The sequence below is a fragment of the Ciconia boyciana genome, chromosome 1 (assembly GCF_034638445.1).
Source record: "Ciconia boyciana chromosome 1, ASM3463844v1, whole genome shotgun sequence".
NCBI classification, from domain to species: domain Eukaryota; kingdom Metazoa; phylum Chordata; class Aves; order Ciconiiformes; family Ciconiidae; genus Ciconia; species Ciconia boyciana.
In genome coordinates, this window is record NC_132934.1 from 135,639,018 (window position 1) to 135,659,077 (window position 20,060).

Sequence of the window (20,060 nt, forward strand, 5' to 3'; positions counted from 1 at the left end):
GGATTAGATTCTTTAACCCCGCCTCCCGCACAGCCCCACCCACCTCCGCCGCCAGCTCCTCCCCCGCCGCCTTTTCCTCCCTGTCATTGGTCAATACCGTGCCTCGCTCCTCCCGCCCGCCGCGGCGCTGAGCTCCCCGATTGGGCGGCGACGAGCTCCCTCAGGCCCCCCCCTTCCTCGCTGCGCTGCGCATGCGCTCATCTCGCGCCCCCACCGCCACCCCCCCCGCCGTGAGCCGGCGAGCTAATAAAGTTTTGTTCGGAGAGGAAGGGGGGGGGAAACGGCGGCGCCTCCGGGCCCCGCCCCCTTTCTCCCCGCCCCCCGCCCGGGAGCGGCGTCCGCGAGCCCGGCCCCGCCCCGACCTGCCCGAGCCGGGGGGGGGGGGGGTGGCTGTTGAAGGCGCGCGCGCGCTGGCGCCGGGCTCGAGCCGGCGGCATCTCCCCTCCCCTCAGTCCCGCTCGGCAGCCGCCGCGGCAGCAGCAGCAGCAGCAGTAGCTGGGGTAGCGGTGCCGTGTCCTCCTCCTCCTCCTCCCTCCCCGGGGCACGGTGAGCACAGCCGCGTGGAGTCGGGCTCGCCTGCCTCACCGCGCCGGGACGTGGAGCCTGCGCTGGGGTGCGGCGGGACGCGGGGGTGTTCTCCCTGCCCCGGATTGCGGGACTCCCTGCTCTCCAGGCCGCCCCGGGGAGCGGCCGTTAGCGGCCGTTAGCGGCCGAGGGAGGGGACGGCCGGCGGCTCTCTCTTGTTCCCCCCCCCCCCCCCAACATACAGACACGCTGTGGCGAGCGGGGCGCAGCCCCGGCGGGCAGCGCTTCCCCCCGCTCCGCACCCCGGGCTGGGACGGGCGGTGGTTGCCCCTCGCCCGGCGGAGGGGAGCGGGCGCTGCCTTCTTCACGGGTCGGGGCGGGTCCGCACCTCTGCGGCCGCCCCTCTTCCGCGCGGCCGGCAGCGCGTCTCGGGTCGCCCGCGACCGCTCTGGCGTGGGGAGGAGCCGCGGCGGCCGCTCGGGGACGGCGGGGAGCCGGGAGGGTCGCCTGAAGGCAGCGGGAGCGCAAGGGGGTGTTGTGGCGGCGGTGCCGGCCGGAGGGGAGGGCGGGTGCGGTCTCGGAGGGCTGCCCCCACGGAGGGAGCGCCCCGGCACCGCCGGGCTTCGGAGCCGCTGCTGCCGCCGCCGCCTCTTGTCTGTGCTGGCGCTGGTCGGACTTGTCACCCGGGACTAGGCTGGGCTTTCTTATCGCATTTCACGTCTGTTATATTGCCTGGGAAACTTCCTCAGCCCAATACAACTTTGAGCAAAAAGGAAAAAAAGAAAAGCCAGTTCCTTTAATGTTACAGCTGCTGGAAAACACAGCCGACAAGTTCCTCTTAAAATATAATTGCAACATCACTCCTTTAGAGGAAGCGAGACCTGGAACATGGGACCGCAGGGAAAGCGCTTAATCTCTACTCCTTTTGTGTAATGTGAGAAAAGACTAGGCTTTTCTATGCCGTAGGACTCTCCATTGGGAGATTTAATGCCTTTTAAAGTATTCTGAGGCTTTTCAGAAAGATCTTAAGTGCAAATTGCTCCTGCTGTAAGGCTCTAATCCAGTGAATTGAAAAGGAGTTTGGGTATTTGAGGAGGCGGCTGTGCTGTTTTTTTTATGTCGTTTTCGGTAGTAAATGCAACCATACCAGAAAAACATGGTTTCTCTGAAATTTGGGTGTATTCACTCGCTACCTGGTGGTTCTGACACCCGATTCTGAGACTTGTGTATCCTTTCTACTATCTTTGCTTTGACTGACCTTGTTCAGCGGAATCCTTTGTATTATTGGTACTTACACATCTTGTGTAACATCTGCCACTGCTATAGAAATACATAATGTAGTTAGGGTTTTGGATGGCTGTCTTGCTTCCTGTTTGGTTTTCCTCACAGAAATCTTTTTAGAACTAAGATACTGAGATTAATCCTTTTTTCCCCCTCCTTCTAATTCAACAGATGCAGTTTATGTTGCTTTTCAGTCGCCAGGGGAAACTGAGACTCCAGAAGTGGTATGTCCCATTATCTGACAAAGAAAAGAAGAAAATCACAAGGGAACTTGTTCAAACAGTATTAGCCCGCAAACCGAAAATGTGCAGCTTCCTGGAATGGAGAGACCTGAAGATTGTCTACAAAAGGTTGTTCTGTCTCACTAACCTCGTAATTGCCATAGATCACAAACAGCATAATAAGTATCAAGAAAATAATGAAGGTTGAATTTTTTCTTTTTTTGTTGTTGTTTTTTTTCCTTCCCTCTGCTGGTTATGGAAAAGACTGACTTTTCCCTTGAATCTAATTTGATAACCAAGTAGGAATCATTCATGTGTGGAAAATCACTCATGCGTTTAGAAGTGTGCTGAAGAAAAGAAATGAGGTTTTCTTCCACTTTCATAAGGAGTGGTGGTTCTTAGTTCTCTGTTTAGATTCACATAGTACATCAATGCATACAAATATGACGCATGTAAGATCTAATAGGTGATAAAGAAAAACTAAATTTTATAAACATTTATCTTGGGCAGTGACTTCATAAATCACCTGAAAATGTAACCTGTTTTTAAAGGCTCATAGAAATAAGGGAATCATTCTTTCACAGTACCTAGTTTGGTTTTTTGTTGGTTTTTTTAAATTATTTTTTACTATGAATACAAAAAGGCGATTTCTCCTAATTGAAGAAATCATGGCTAGCTTTCTTTTGGTGGAAAGTACTGTATAATTTTCTTTGCAGTAGTTTTATTTCTCAGTTGTTCCCTAACTTTTCTAGGAGTATTTGGCAAGCATTTTTTAGCTTCATGCTGATCTTTAGAATGTATTACAACATAGAGGTGTGAAAATAATTTTCTCCACAAATAATGGTAATCCTCATCCTGATTTGGTAGGCTGCGTCTCTTCCAGCTAAAGCTGGTGCTACGAAACCTTGAGTTATCTCCCTTCTCTAGTTAGGTTTAAACTTATAAACTTAAGAAGGTTTATGCATTCTTACTTTATTTTTGAGATGGTAAATAATTTTTATTATTTACCCGTGCCCTGTGATAAATATTGTTGTATCCTCTCTGTAGGGAGGACAGAGAGAACTGGAGCTGAAATGAAGAGTTTGTAACTCTTTTCCAGTGTACCAAACGGGTAGAATAAAAAAAGTTTAGATGTTTTAAGTCCTGGTTTCATATATACATTGGTGCATGTACCATCAGGCACATGAATGTTACCAGTCTACCTAATGCATGTAGTCCTTTAACATAAGGGGGAGGAAAGAAGAACAATGTGTAAGGCTGTCCTTAAAGGAAGCATACACATTTTTTTCTTCTGCCTCTCTATTTCCTCACAAAAATTCTTGTACATACCTGTAGGCAAGCTTGCTCAAATGCTTTGTGCGCTCTCTTAAGCAATAATGCCTGCAAGTGCTCTTTCAGCTGGGCTTTTATGGAACCAGATCAGAAAAATTAGGCATGAGTAGGCCAGTCTGTTCCCTTCCTTGCCCAGTCTTGAACAGCAGTAGCTATTCTGGTGGTTAGTTGATTCCACACAGCTGCTTTCCCTTCCTGTTTATTGCTGGTAACAACTACTTGTTGTGTCCTTTTGTGTGTCTAGGGAACTGGTGGAAATGTGGGTATGACTGTTTGAGTTGCTGAAAGTTGTGTTCATGCATCTCAGTAGTGTGCTGTGGGTCCTGTGGTCAAGGAGAATGAAGAAATTTGCTGGGAGATGTATCTAGACCATTTTGGGCTGGATGTAGGCTGCAGTCCATCTGCTAGACTGCTGGTGTGCACAGCTGACTGCAGTAGTTTATTTCACTGTCTGCAAACCAATCTGGCACAGTTGGCCTATGAAATCTTGCTTAAGATTAGCTTGTATCAAGCTAATAAACATCTCAAATCTTGCTTTACTTTTGCTTTTTTTGGCAAGTTTCATTATGCTAAAACATCACTAGAAGGACTGGGTATAAGAGGTGATAGTTTAAATTCCTGTATCTGATAACATTAACAGCTTTTAGGCTTGTGGGACAGTCTTCTTCCAATCATCACACTGTAATTAAAGTTGATGAGTACCAACTAGTATGACTTATTTGGAAAGGGAGATCTGTTATAGCTCGGAAGTAGATAATGCCAATAAGACAACCGTAATAGTCAAAGTCTAATACTTTCTGAAAGGTGGGTGGCTAAAAGAGAAACACACGTGCAGGAACTTTGTGTGGTTTGAGAAATTGCAAAAGGTCCTTCCAATTGCTCACAGACAAAAGGCTCTTGAGCATCTTTAAGATCTGTTCTTCTCTGATCTCTTACTGGGAAGGATCTGAACCTCCTGGTGCAAATGTTTTTCAGTGTAAGCTATAAAAGTATGTGCATAGTACTATTGTACATGTTGCATGTGCATATTGCTATTATGAGTCTTAAATTGCTGAAATTGATGTGCTGTTCTTGTTTTTAGATTGTATTTACTGTCAACATGTAGGAGAGAATTGACCTAGATATTGTGACTGAAAGAATGGTTGGCAGTATTAGAAGTATACTCAAGGGTCTCACTGATGTACCTTTTTGCAAGAACAGAATGAACTCAAATGCAAAATTGTCAAGCCAGTAGTTTTTGCTGCCTTCTGATTCTTAAATATTTATCAAGAAAGCTGGACTTTTTTGATTAGCCTCCTTAGATCTGTAGCATTTCATCCTTATAGGATGCTTTCCAAATGGAACTTCAAGAAAACAGAACTACGTATTTTAAAATCCATCTGAATGTGTGTGACTAACTTATCTTCCTTGGTTTCATACATGTAACGTTTATAATGGTTGTGAAATAGGGTTGGTTGTTGCCTTCTTAACTTTTTTCTTTAGCACTACAAAACACAGACGGAAAGGTGCCCTGCTTTTGACATGGTTCGTGAAATGGGATGTATGTGTTCTGTAGCTGGTTTGGAAGAGAGTTTTTCAGGCTGGTAGACACCAGAGAATTGAAAAAGGGTGTGAGCTTCTAACTTCAAGAGACAAATAGAAATTTGAAGTGACTTGCTGGGGGGAAAAATCAAATACGGGAAGCCAACAACAATTGCACTTTATGAAAATAGAGAGGGAGATCTGCAGACGGCTGATTAGAAACTTAGCAAACACAATGATCACTCTTCACGTTTTGTCATTTTAAAAACTAGCTGTAGTGGTATTGGAGCTTATAGGGTTGAAGTTCATGCAGCTTTCCCCTTGTGACAAAGAAATGTGTTAAATGCTAAAATTTCTAATTTTACTAAAAAAAGGAACTTAGAATGTGATTTTTTTTTTTCTTTGAAGATATCAGCTGTTCACTATTTCAGCTTCTGGCAGTATGAGTTATTTTCATCATGTAGTATATTGCAGTATATTGCAGAAATTGCAGAATAACTGACTTTATGTAAATTTTACTTTGTTAGCATTTGGTTAACTGAGATTATGGGACTTGGCTGTTGTTGATTGGTAATTTGATTAAGGATTGTGGCTTTGCTTTTATGTGTCAGTTTGGAACTGTATTTGCAGTATAAAGTTATAAAACTGTCATAGCTTGTGCTGCCCTTAATGTTGTGGCAGTTGTCTTTTAAGGTAAAATAACCATAATCATAGGTTACATTACAACTTATTTTTCTGTAAATCTTTAAAACTTTCTTTTTACTTTCCCCCCACTGAAAGAAACAACAAAAGAGCCCATTCTGCAAGGAGCGTGCCTCTTGGCTCAAAGTATTGTGAACCTAAGGTTCAGTCATGTGGCTAGTGGTATGTGTCCAGCAGTTGACAGGATGCCTATCTTTCTTTACGTACATCTCAGCTGCCAGTTATATCTGTTAAAAACGTTACTATGGTGTTGATTAGGTGGCTCTGTAAAACTGACTGAAAGCAGTGATTATAGTGAATTAGGTACTTGGGTTTGATTATTTTAACTTGATCATGTCCTTTTTGTACAGGATTCTAGTTCATGTGGCACTAGGAACACCTCAGCATCAAGAAGCAGCAGCTTTTTCTTAGCGGATTACCAGTACCAAGCTTTTGCTCATTTCTAAAACTACTGGGGGGTATAGCCTTGCTGAAATGAGAAACTGTAAAAGAAATGCTTAACTTTAGTAGTGTTATTGTTGATTTCTGTTGACTGAATAGTGACTGATCTGCCTGTCCTAGAGTCTCAGAACTTCTTGTTTTATTAAAGAAATGTGTACCTTTTTTTTGGAGGAGAAAAAAATCTTTTGCCAAGCACAACTTTTTAGTGGTCCCAGTTTTCACTGGGTCAACTATCACCAAACCACAGATTCTTGGGCTCCCCTAAGCACCTTTCTGCCTCTTAAAGGCAGCTTGGTTGTAATTTGTAGTTCAGCTCTGCTCCTGCCAAACTCTGTAAGCTTTAAATTTCTGCAATTAGGATCTATATGCAAAGCGACTTAGATGCTGACAGACTTATGGCTTGCTTGCAGCTTTACCTGGTGACAAACTTCCAGGGATGACTTAAAGCAGGTCGTCTCATCTAGTAGGAGAGCACCACTGAACTGGTAGGATTTGCAAGTTATGCTCTGCCCACAGTGACCTGATCTCCCAGCAGAGTTACTGTGTGAGCAGAGTAGTAGCGGAGAACTCTGTTGAAGCATTGCCTTCCAATTGTGAGGCTTCCTACTACTGAACTATAGCAACTATTGAGGGGGAGGTTCATGAATTTTTCTTATCACAAAAAACCCCCTGAGGTAATCTATCTGAAGGCAGGAATTTGTGTAAGTATTTATACCTCCTGTGTTTCCTTTTCATTCTTTTATTCCATATTAAATTTTAAAGTGATTTTTTCCAAACTGTTTTTGGTCCCCTTTCTGACAAGTGGAGGATGTTTATCATAAAATATTTCCCTAAATGAGTGTAAGCAAGTGACCTGGGTCTGAAGATTCTGTTAATAATACCGACAGAGAAAAAAACCTGCCACAATGGCAATAGGAATAAAAAGGGCAGAATTTTTTTAACAGACTGCACTACATTTGCTTTTGTGTGATGTGGCATACTTTACTATCAGGATTTGCCTTTTCATTGAGTGCATGTGAAAGACAGGTTTCTGTCAGGCTCATTAGGAAGAAACAGCGCTTTTTCAGAGCAGAAGTCTTTTTCAGCCCAAGTACAGTGATCTACTTGTCTTTGTATGGACACTCTCCATGTCATCTTCTACACTTAGCAAAACCTCTAGTTTATCTGCTGTAGACTATATGGGGACACTTTTTTTAAGCCCTGGCCTGCAGAGAAAAAAAATTACAATAAACTATTGCCTTTGAGAATTTGGGTCTGAAGAAAGGTATACCTTTGTAGTATGCTCATGCCCTTTGCAATGATGGCCGACTTGTTTATACTCTTCCACTATTTGACATTGTAGGCTTATTGAATCTGCATGTTTTCTTTTGTTGAGGACTTGATCCATTAGTCACAGTTGCTACTTAAAAAATAATTTGAAAAATATTCTCTGCATATAATGATAGATACCCAGGCCTCCATTTTGTGTTGCCCAGTGAGTAGTTTTTGTTTCTCGGTATTCTTTCTCCAAAACTGCAGTTGGCAGAGCTTGAATGTGTAGTCTGCTCACTAGCTGCCAAATAAAGTCTTTCAGAAGTATGTTACGTTTTCTTTTAAATGAGAGCACTGAGAGCAGACCACTTTTCTGGGAAAGTATTTTATGTTAGGTAGTCTCTCTCTTCCCCCCCCACCCCCCCGCCCTTTTTTGCGGTTATTTGCATAAAATAATTCTGTGCATCAAAAGAGACTCTTAAGTAATAGGGAAGCCCAAAAGGACTGTCCCATGTGGATAAATTTCAAATATATGAGTCAGATTTGATTTGATAAGGTCTGCTGATATGTGATTCAACTTTTGTTTAAGCACTGTAAGGGAACAGTTTAACTACATCATAATCAGTGCTGGTCATCTGAATATGAAGAAAGCTTTGTTTAGATGGATTTGGCCTGAGTGCTGGTAATTAGTGTAAATGTCAACTAGTGTGCCAAAGCTCTTTTTTTTTTTCTACAATGAAATATGATAACATTGAGTTTGATTTACAGATTCCTCAGTAGGTTTGAAAACATGTTTTTTCTTTATAGGATCACTTTCCCGTACTTTTAAAAATAGCTTTGTCTAAAAGATGCCTTACATAGATTGATTGAAAATCAAAAGAACTGTGCTCAGATATGACTTCTGATGAGCTGACAAGTCACCATGGTGAAGAGATGAAAGAGCAAGGGAATTAAAGTGTTAAGTGCTTCAATGGAGGTGTCTTCCTCTCTTCCCCCCAATTGTGTTTTGTGGTAGGATGGAAAGAAGTTGTAGGTGGTACTTTTTTTATAATAGTTTACAGCTTTTGAATAAATTATTCTGATTAGTTGTTCATGATAAAGCCATAGCAATTTGACTCAGAGCAGAGTAGGGAGACTTTTAGGTCATAAATGATGCTAGGTGAGTGGCTGGGAGACAAATTTGAACATACTACAAAATGCAATATTTTTTTGCTGGACTTCTAGCCAAAACCCCTGACAGTTTCTTTGGGGGCTTACAACGTCCTAGCTGATAAAATATGCGTAACGTTTAAAAGGTGTATGTGCTTCTTTGTATGGGAAACAAAATGCATATTAAACTTGGCATTCGCATCTGAATGACTCCTTTTTCAATAGGGCTGGCTACTCAGAGTGCTTAATGTGGCCAGTTGTCGTCTCTAAACAGGCAAACAAAAGCTGTTTCTGGTTCATGTAAATTATCAGTTACAACAGGTGTTACTTGAAATCTCATTTGTGCCGTGTGTGTCTGTACGGCATATGGTTTTGGCACTTAAGAAAAGGCTAAATGGGTTTTTCAGCTTTCATTCCTGTTTTGTTTTTGCAGCAGCTTTTTTAAACATGACTTGAACAAGCGTATGGTAGAGCACAGTAGAATTGGATGGTCTTTTTGTTAAAGTGGAATTAAAGATTATATCTCAAGTAAAGAATTCCCTGTCTTCCATGGTGGAAGTGGATTGCTAGAAAGTAGCTGATCGCCTCTCGTTAGTCTGGTACCAGGACAGTTAGTAGTGATTGAGTTGTTGACTTACTAGCAAGTGGGTTATATAACATTAGTCTTAGTTTTGGAGTTTTTTTGGCATTTCTTAAATTCTCTATGAAGACCAAATCCTAATTGCTAGTTCAATTTATCTTTCCCAAGGCATTTTCTATAGTTTTTAATATCTCTGTGTGTAGCTTGTGTGATAAAAATTTAAGATTGAATCTATTGATTAGTATACCAGTGTTTGGATGTTACAGATAGTAGAGAAAATATCTTGCCTCAGAAGTCTGCCAGGAGGCCAAAACAAATACATTTCCTATTCCAGCCACCTCTTAGGCTAATTTAATTCCGTCAGCTAAAGGATGGTAAAGACTGAAGTCTTGCTTGACTCAAGGAGGCAGATGCCTTTCGTACATGCATTGTGTGCTGGTCTTTCAGCCATTCTTTGGTAGAACTTGCATGGCTGTTGGTTTAGAGTAACAGTATGCTAAACTTGAATATGAAGGACTACTGAGAACATAATACATCTCAAGTGCATTCATTTTGCCTGTGTTCTTATGCTAACATCAGGTTTATTTTGTTGTTACAGATACGCAAGCCTCTATTTCTGCTGTGCTATTGAAGATCAGGACAATGAACTAATAACTCTGGAAATAATTCATCGCTATGTAGAACTTCTTGACAAGTATTTTGGCAGTGTGAGTTAGTAATTTCTTTTTAATTTTTATGGATTCACAGTCTCTTTATGTTATGTCATTTTGTTTTATGCCCACAGCACTTCTAAAAAACGTAATCAACTAGCTGTTGAAAAGGTGCATCTGACACATTTAATGTTGCTTGCTTGGCCAAACTAAACTGATGGTTGCCTACAGAACTGTTAAAATACAAAATTAAATTAATAACAGTTCTTCTCCCAAATTAATAATCTGGAGTTAACTGCCTGTATTTATTTCATTTTGTAGTAGTCTCACTTGAGGTCAGATAAAATCTTATCCTTAGTGTTCTGTCTAGGCGCCCAGCTTTCCTTCTCCTTGGCACTGCTCTAGTGTGTGAGCGCTTCCTGCATCTGCTTCCAAAGGAGGCAGTTGATTGTGAACTAGCAGGAGCAGTAAGGAAAGAAAAGACAGACATCTGCTTACCCAGATAGCAAACACAAACAACTGTAGTAATGTACATTAGCACTTTTAGAAAAACTGCTGCTCATCCTTCTGCCTTCCTAGTCCTTCTGACTAGGAGATGGATGGGATGAATGAGAAATTGGAGATTGTGTTTTCACATTTTTCTGTAAGATTGCATGATCTGCCTTTGGATACTGCAGGAAAGAAGACAACTTTTATAGTGATGTTCTCTTGCCTCATGAAAAGCCATGTCATAATGATGGTTGTGAATTGAACCCTTTTTAACAATGAAAATGTCTTTCAAAGAGGTTGCTATAACTTTTTAACTCAAGCAAAAAAAGATTTTTTAAATTTTTTTTTCTCAAAGGACTGATTTTTTTGTTGTTGTTGCTCCATTTCTTGAAAGGTTATAGCCTGAGGCTAACATCTGGATTTGATGAAGTTTGGTGAAGCTGTGAACCAGTTAAGTTTTGTTGGAGAATATACCTAAATAGATGGTTGTTTTTTGGGTTTTTTTGTGGGGTTTTTTTGTTTGTTTGTTTTTTTGCAATAATGCTTGATGTTCTTTTTAGGTATGTGAACTTGATATCATCTTCAATTTTGAAAAAGCGTATTTCATTCTGGATGAGTTCCTTTTAGGAGGGGAAGTTCAGGAGACTTCCAAGAAAAATGTTCTCAAAGCCATTGAACAGGCAGATCTTTTACAGGAGGTAAGCAAATTCAACTTCTCTGGCCAAAGTATCAGCATAGTAGGCTGTGACTCAAAAAAGCTCCTGTTTCTCTAAGCTTGTAGGAGGTGCTTTTTAGCATGCTTAGCATGTAGTTTCTAGTTAGTTGTCCTAATTGTGCAATATGATGATATCTGTTCTCTTCATTTTGGTTGGCGTGTGTGTTGTAATGTGATTTTGCGTTTTGCTAGAAATGCAAGTGGCTGTTTTATGTGTATGCCTAGATAATTATAGTTCATGCTGCTTTAACTTAGTTTTGTTCATGTGTCTTTCATTTCTTCTTTTTATTAATCAACCATTAGTTTTTTGTCATACCTGATGCATGTTCACTTCTTTACTGTTTCATTGCTGAAATCCAGAAGCTAGACTCTCTTCTTTGAGACTCATTCAGGTATAGTTCTTATTATAAAGACCTGCCTTTCTGCTATAGGTTGCTTGCTCTGGAACATTTCTGTCTTTTAAGTTGACAAAGCAGTAATAGTAGTGCTGTAAAAACACACAGAATGAAGTATAAGAAGATTTGTTTTTTCACTTTGAATGCTTTTGTTGTTCATTACTAACTTTGAAGACAGACAGTTTGCATCTCTACCATTTTTCTTTGGAAAACATTTGATGGGAAGGGGTTCAATGGTATAGAAAAACTTAGTATAATGTCCCCATGTTTCTCCATCCTGTGCTGGGTTTTTTTGTGGGTTTTGTTTTGTTTTTTACACTGAATTGCTGTAGTCTTGAGGTCAGTGTTAAGGTTCTTGAATGTCTAAATGGAAGTCACAAAATTCTGGTATGCTGGGGAATCATCAGTTTAATGGGGATGATGAACCTTCATTTTTTAAAAGTATGGAGGTTCACTGCTAAGATTCTATAGAAATGTAAGAGCCTCTATTTTTTCCCCTCGTGAACCTTCAATTTGTTATTTTGTCCTGTGAGTTAATTGCTTAATTCTCGTATAAGCATTCTGTGTCCCACTTGGTAGTCTTTTTTGTTGAAGGTGGTATTAATAGGATGGGGAAACACATAATGTTTTTACTCTTGTGGTTGTGTTTGTAATCCTTTCAGAATACAGGCAAATCCACAGCACATTAAAGTTCTTGTCTGTCAACAGCTAGTTGGTGTCATGAAGAAGGTCAGCCATTACATGCAGATTTGCTACCCTGTTTTTCTAGGAAGGAAATATATGCACTTACTGCTTGTGTTCTGATGCAGTTTTTGTTGAGCCCTTCTTTACTCTTAGAAGAAATTATCTTAACCAGAAGTCCTATTGCAGTTTACAAAGAGGGGGGAAAAGTAAGCTGTTTATTCTCTTAAAATTTTTTGCTTTTCTTTATATGAAAACAGACATAACAGATTATCTATTCTAGTCTGTCTCCTGCTAATTATACATAAAATAGAATTACTGTATTTTTTTCTCACTGTAACTGGTTTTGAATTTTATTTTCACCATTTTCTTAGGGCTCTTCTAAAGTGTTTTACCTCGAGGAATGAATTACTGATTTTTCTATCCAAACAATTAGCATTCTCTTTTTACACTTAATACAATTTCAAGTTAAAAATTTTACACAAAAGGATGTATCACTTTTTCAGTGGGAGACTTTTCCATTGCCCTCTATTCCATTCCAGATAGCTTTACTCTGATTACCCTTCCTTTCCCCATCTTTGAGATTTTCTGTTCTGTCAAGGTTTATTAAATCTTTGCTGATTAAATTGGAATGTAACAGTATCACAGCACCACTATAGTCTTATGTTTGATTTTTGTTTTTCATTCTTAGTTATATTATATTGACTGTTGATCAAGTATAAAACTACTCCTTATATCTGATTTCTAGTTTATAAAACCCGTAAAAGTCTGAGTTTGTATTTAAATTGAGCTTCCAATAAAGTTGGACTCTTTCTGCAGAGGTTTGTTTTTGTATCAGCTGCTGCTGTGTGCATGACGAGTTTGATGAAGAGGGTTGTTAAAATAATAGTTTGTCACAACTGGAGACTTTTTGGTACTCTCAGTTAATTTCTGCTTCCCAGAATACTTCAAAGCTACTGGAATGAAATGTGGTTTGATTCCGAATGCAAACAATTTCTAGCAGGGTTGTTGTGTGTTTGGTTTTGACCATGTCAGATTCTAATTATGTGCAACAAAAGGACTTTTATTTGGCCCTGAATACTGATATTGCCTAATTTAAAAATTATTAATCAGTGTTGAATACACAACATTATTAATTAGTAACACTACATATATTAATGTATGAAGCACCTTAAAGATTAAAAGCTGTACAGAATACTTACACAAAGGAAAATTATTACAAATACATTAAGTGGCTATTTGCATCATGTTAAAAGAAAATATGCAGAGGCATAAATTGCTGAGTAGTGAATTAGTTATTAATAGCCTTGCCTACTCGTATTTGCTGTGGCAGTTTTCCAGGATGTACTTCTGTTTCTGAGCACCTTCTTCAGTTTGCCATTAAGTTCTTGGTGCTTTGCAGTACCCTTACTAACTGCTAAGAGTTTATGTGACTGAAACATACTAACTTTGTAAGCCTTTTTAACCTTCACTTTCTTGTTAGCTCTTCAATAATGTGCTCAGTGCAAATATTTGTTCCTTACCCACCCTACACCACCACCACCACCCCCCACCCACCCCCCGCTCTTATTACCATCCGGTAACTTGCCAATAGTCAGTCATCAGTACTGGCTGTGTTATCCATATGAATGGTAGTAAAAACTAATTATTCCAGTGCTTCCATGCTTCCTTGTAAATCAATTGCTAGAAATACTTCTGTTCAAAAGAATGCTGTCAAGTGTCTTGTTTGATAGTTTTATATCTTGTTTGCTATAGAAATTTTAAATACTTAACTAGTGATTACAAAGGCATGCATTTCTGAAAAGGTGTTTTTTTGCTTGTTTGAACAACTCAGTTATACTGAGAGAAGAAAATTGGCAGATGCAGTATGTTGTTGCATGAGTTAGATGTGTGCAGTGTGGAACAGCTAAAAGATAATCCTGTGCATGATTTCATGATACTTAAATTTTTTTAATGCATGAAACTAGCAACAAAATATGTTCTATGCAAAAGAGAGGATCTGATTTTTGTCACCTAAAAATCTAATTGCTGTGGTTTTTATTTGATGGTCCAAGTAATTCAGTATGGTGCTTGGAAGCTCATGGTCATTTACTGTGCTAAAGCACTAAAACCACCAAGGATTTAATAACTCTAATATCTAAAACAGGCAGTTATTTATATATTTAAAAGCAAATCCATACAGACTCGCTCATCTTCATTTGAAGTAGAAGAAAGTTCCTAAACATTGGCTTTGAGTGAAAATTCTTTTTGTTATTCATCGTACATAATTTTTCAAAAAGTATTTTGGAAATTATCCCCATTTTGTCCACCACTACTCTTTTGTAGGGTCTGTATGTATTCTTTTAGCAGTTGATTGCAGAACATCTAAAATACTTAAAAAAAAAAAATTATATATTTTTTAAGAGGTATCTCAATAAAAAGGCCAGTGGATCTATCGACAAATAACACTTGTTTGTTTCCATCACTATTTTAGTAATGATCAAAAAATCTAAAAGCTATGTGAATGTTTTTTCTTAGGCTCTTGCAGGTTGGCCTCAGGTAATATTGACTAGTCCTTCCACATGAAGAATAATAGATACACTATCAATTAACCTTATTTCCTTTGCTATTTCAAGCCCTCACCTCATCCTATATCCAGAAGGGTACTTAAATTGTTAATGTCAGCTGACTTGCACTAGATGCATAGGGTTGCTATGTAGATTTAAGCTTTTAGTTTTAGAATGAGCATCTTTGGAAATGAAAACTTGGTGCATTTCCTGCATATGCCATGAAAATTTTCTTCTTGTAGTGTGCTAATTGGAAACTGTAGGTCTGAAGGTATGCATAATAGTGGAAAGATGGTATTAGGTTGTCCTTGAAATATGACAAAATAAAGGAATGTTAGCATTAGCAATGACAAAAGAAAATCCCTGATACTTAAGCCTGGAGTGAGTGGGAGTATAAGGGTTTTTATCTGGTTTAGGAAACAGCCTGTGTAAGCACCTGTTTCTTACTAGTCTCCTGAGAAACTTACCATAATTAATGCAATTAATTCAGTCTTCACTTAATGTTAGATCTTAAATATAGACTACTGAAATAGACTGCCTTCCTAAGTTGGCAGTGACATTATTTGCCTCGGCTATACCTGTATTCCTCTCAGTGTGAAACAGGAATGAATAATGAAATCTTTATTATAATGGAGATCTGACTGCCTTGGTTGCTGTCTGTTCTTCATGTATAACTTCTGGCTCGGTTTCAGGTAGCCAGCCTGGTTGGTCAGTTTAAGACTGCCATTCATAAGACATCTATGTGCTTGATTTTAGGCACAGATAATGATGAGGTGCTGGAGTGTGTCCAAAGAAGGGCAATGAAGTTGGTGAAGGGTCTAGAGAGCAAGTCTTGTGAGGAGCGGCTGAGGGAACTGGGGTGGTTTAGCCTGGAGAAAAGGAGGCTGAGGGGAGACCTTATCGCTCTCTACAACTCCCTAAAAGGAGGCTGTAGCGAGGTGGGTGTTGGTCTCTTCTCCCAAGTAACAAGTGATAGGATGAGAGGAAACAGCCTCAAGTCGTGCCAGGAGAGGTTTGGGTTGGATATTAGAAAAAATTTCTTCACTGAAAGGGTTGTCAAGCATTGGAACAAGCTGCCCAGTCACCATCCCTGGAGGTATTTAAAAGATGTGTAGATGTGGTGCTTAAGGACTTGGTTTAGTGGTGGACTTGGCGGTGTTGGGTTAGTGGTTGGACTTGATCTTAAAGGTCTTTTCCAACCTAAACGATTCTATGATTCTGTGATCTGTAATTACATTTTAGAAGATAAGTATGGGGAGCTATGAGAGTTACCATGAATGAGAAAGGGATATGTTGTTAGTTCATTATTTAAGGATTAGGAAATGGCTATGATCTTTGTGGATTTGGAATCCCTCCCAACTTGTAGAAGATACAGTAAGTTGTGGTAGTGTTTTGGTAGCTGACAATTTTTGTAAAATGCTTTTCAGACTTCAGTCCCTGATGGATGTTGGATATGTAGCAGGAAAGAGGTTATAATGCAGTTAGATTGTTTGATCTCTTGGCTTAAGTATGAAGTGTCCCTGTCCATTTATATTGAAGGTATTGACTCTGATACATTGGTCAAAAATAAAGTGAGGTTGTTTATGGTGTTGGTTCTAGACATTATTTAAGAACCTGGAATGAAACTATTTCTGGTTTTATGTGATAGGTCAGGTCTATACATAAGCAGAATAAGTCCAATTTGGGAATGTGCATTCAACGTAATTACTTTCTTTTTGAGGTATTGCATGTTTTCTGAATTGTGCTGTTCAAACTGTAGGTCCTTTTTAAGTAGTAGGTGAGGAAATGCATGCGTGTGGAAATGGCTTTTTGTTAGATACTTCGAGAGAGAGGTAGGTTTTTTTCCCCCCAGTCTTGGGAACAAAAAGTTGAATTGCTTGTTCTTAAAGACTGACATAGTTTGTCACAAAACATATTACTCAAAACCAAGATAAAGCACATTGGGCCTAAGTGAAGAGGTCAATTGCTTTTGTGTTCATTTTCCCACATCAATTGAACAGATAGTTACTGTTTTTTGAATGAACTAGGCCTTGTATACATGCTTGACTACAGTGGTGCTCTGTAACATTGTACATATAATATGCTTCACTTTGGAATAATTGATTTGCATCTTTTCTTAGGAAAAATTTGTTTATTTGTTGTTCAGTTATGATATGGGTTATTCTTGTCATAAAAACAACACTGCTTCTTAAATTCAGTGTTCGCAGGATGGAGAGCAAGAAGATACTAAAGTTATGAAGTGTTTGATTGTGTGGAACTGTGCAAGTGTGGTATTTTCAAATGTGTCAGTTTAAGGTCCAAGCCTTGTCATGCTATCATCTATTCTTTGTGTACATTTTGTGTTAATTACTTCGCTCTTTGTAGCATTCTGTTCAAGTAAAAAGTGACTTAAAATCTTTACAGAACTGCATTTCTGACTATATATATATTTTTTTTTGCTATCTTGCTTGTCACTGACTGTATTATAGACTATTGAGTTTATAAAATCACTGATAAAACCTGCCAACAGTTTTTTAATAAGTCATCATAGCTTCATAAATACCTAATACAATTTTTATAATATATTATAAATTCCACATTTGTTATAAAGAAATAATATTATATTATAAATATAATTTATATTATATTTATAAATATATTATAAATTCCACATATATTATAAATTCCACAGCTGGAATTTAGATGGAATGAACTGTAAGAATACATGTACTCAGGGATCATAGGAGCATTGCTTCTCTTTGGAACAAACCTCTAAAGACAACTAGTTGTAAATTTAATAGTATCAGGACAGGTCTGTAAACCTTGATAGCAAAGGTGTTTCCATGTTTTTAACAGATATTTTTGAGCTGTCCTCCTTGTACTGTGGAGTAGGCTTCCCTGCAAATATTTACCAAATCATACTCTTTAAGGCAATAGGAATTGGTCCAGAAAACTAATAGCAGAACCTGCATCTCTGTTTTTCTCCCAAGTAGGAATGGGGGGAGGGGAAGTTAACCTTTTGAGATTTAAATGTCTTCCTGAAAATGTGTCATTGAGTATCCAGGAAGTTAATGTATCATACTTCACCCCCTTCCCATTCTCAGACTGCCTTTTTTTTTTTTCTGGTAACTTAAATATTTTACTAGTCTGTACGTGAGTCTTTTGATTCTTTTTGAAAAAATGCAGTTCAGTATCTTAATGTTCTTTGTGAATTTTCTTGCTTTTCTGCATGTGTCATGATGCTTAGAACTTGCCATAGATTTGCAGGCTGTGATTTCTAAATGCTTTAGAAATCCGGTTGTCTCTCAAGAAACATGTTTTCAAATCTTAATGTATCTTTGGCTTTATGAATTGAAAATGATAGAAAGAAGTCTGCTTTTCACCTGAGCAGCTTTTGTTCAGACCTTTAAAATATCATTTTAGTAAATCTGTCTCCATAATATTCTCCTTTTTTCCTGACTGTTTTTTTTTAGTGTGTATGAGTAATCTTATTCTATTAAAGAAATCAAAATGCTGATTAGAAGTTCTTAAGACTCAACAAGTTGTGAGGAAGGAGTCTTCCATATAAGTATTGAGTATGCATTCAGTCAGCTTTGCAAATTGAAACATTAGGGAGTTCCAATTGTAAGTAAGACAAATTAGTATAAGTGAAGTCCTTGCTGTTTGATAACTATTCAGTACTCTCCCTGATGTGAATTCCAATACTGGTCAACAACATCCACTTTGCAAAACTACCTATGAAGTTGATCATTCATTGGTACAAGCAATTCTTGTAGAACTGTTGAGGGTATATTAACAGTACACCAAACTCCTCATAGATTATAATTCTTTTAAGGATATATTTATTATCTGTACACTGAACTGATAAATTTTTCTCCAGAGATATTCTTCTGTTGCTGTCTTCTGGATGCGTCAGGATGATATGATGAACATTTTAGCACTGCTGCATATGCCATAGCTGTTTTCAGGGGCTTAGTCGCGTGCTTTTGGTCAATAAGCATAGTGAATTCAATGAACAATTGCAGAAGACTGCTTGACAGTAAGGAGTATCTTATCTTCAAAATTAGATGCTCTTTCTGAATAAGCACATTAATCTGCATTTTAATAGAACATGTTCCCTGAATCTGGCAGAATGCTGAAAAGAGCAATGTTAACGTTTGAACCTTGAGATTGTGAGGAGAAAATTCCATTTTTACTCTGGTGTCTGAGATGATGTGTCATGTTGCAGTGCTACTACCCTTTCCTAAAATTCTCGTTACCTGTGAAGATGGTTTTAGAGCGCCACAGAACAGTAGGTGAAAAGAATATGAATGCCCCCAGGAGGCATCCTGTTGTGTTCGGTTTTTAGATTCTCATTTCTTTGTGGTCTTATCTGTGTGGTGTACAGATGTCAGGCACATTGCTGGTATGTGTTTTGGAGCTTTTATTTGTTATTTTTAAGGGAGAAGCTATGTTTTTTGTTGCCAGGCTGTAACAGTAGCAACAGTAGTAGTTCTGGTGATGGATATCAAGATGCATTAAAAGTGTATAAATTTTAAATCTTGCGCTGAAAAATTGATTTTAAAATGGCAAAAAAAGTCTGAGAAGACCTATTGTTCACAGTTCTTTGAGAAATCTAAATATGTTTGATTAACAGATGGATTAAAGTGAAAATGTTCAAATTTTTTCACCAAGCATTACTACATGAAAATGACTGGCTTATCACATACAGCTAAGTAACGATGACTTAATAGTAAATATGATTACATAGCTCTTGGATTAAATTGTTTAAATTATTTCAGGGATGGTAGATAGATAAGTGGAATGAAACTTATTTCCCTTCATGGAAAAAATCTTACTTTGATATCAATGTTAGTAATAATACTGTGTGAAACTTAGTCACTGAATTGAATATATGTAAATTTGGTAGCATCCTATTCTATTACACTCTCAATCTGTTATAATAATGAACAACTGATCTTAAGTTCTCTTAAAAAAAAAAAATCTTTGAATTAATATTTCATCAAGCACAGGTGAAGCTTTCTAAACAACTCTCTAGAACTTATTCTTTTAAGGTACTAATATCCTTTATCTTGTTAAGAAATGAAAAATAGACTTAAGAGGTTTTTTAATGCATCTACTTGCAGTCTTTGAACAGATGTTTTTTACTGATGCATTTCTGTTGTTTGCTTTCTTAACAGTGGACTTTTAGTAGGACCTAACGAAATCGTATTAACTTAAAGAATAACAATATCTGAAACGCATTTGAGTGAAATAACTGAATTTACTTTTATATATAGTTTAGAATATTTTCTAATTTTTGTTTTAAATGGAAATAAGCTGTAAATAATTGGGTGGGTGTTGGTTTTTTTGGTTTGTGTGTGTTGTTGTTTTTGTTGTTTTTTTTTTTAATTAAGTAGTTGGTATTACATTTTCACTGCTCCTTGATTTTGTGTTTGTAGAGCCAGAATGAAGACTGGGGAGGTTTGTCTGAGGATATCTTATGATTAAGAGCAATCTAAGGCATTAGCCCTTTTGACCCCCATCTAAATGATTGGTAACTACCAAGTTTACCATTTTGGTGGCATGGATTAAATGGGTGCTATGCAAAGACTGCTGCACG

At 38.5% G+C, this 20,060-nt stretch overlaps 1 protein-coding gene across 9 annotated transcripts in view; it reads left to right on the forward strand.

Annotated features, from left to right (window-relative positions):
* Positions 1-386: 386 nt before the first annotated feature.
* Positions 387-20,060, forward strand: part of AP1S2 (adaptor related protein complex 1 subunit sigma 2) — a 33,320-nt gene continuing 13,646 nt past the window's right edge. For 5 of the 9 annotated variants that reach the window (XM_072849361.1, XM_072849356.1, XM_072849358.1 and 2 more), the window contains exons 1-5: positions 388-546; positions 1,978-2,156; positions 9,602-9,710; positions 10,703-10,840; positions 19,900-19,994. In XM_072849361.1, the coding sequence (XP_072705462.1) occupies positions 1,978-2,156; positions 9,602-9,710; positions 10,703-10,840; positions 19,900-19,944 (471 nt within the window). In that variant the 5' untranslated portion in view covers positions 388-546 and the 3' untranslated portion in view covers positions 19,945-19,994. Of the gene's footprint in view, positions 547-1,977; positions 2,157-9,601; positions 9,711-10,702; positions 10,841-19,094; positions 19,168-19,899; positions 19,995-20,060 lie in introns of those variants that run through there. The other 4 variants (XM_072849373.1, XM_072849366.1, XM_072849379.1 and 1 more) reach the window with 3 other exon arrangements.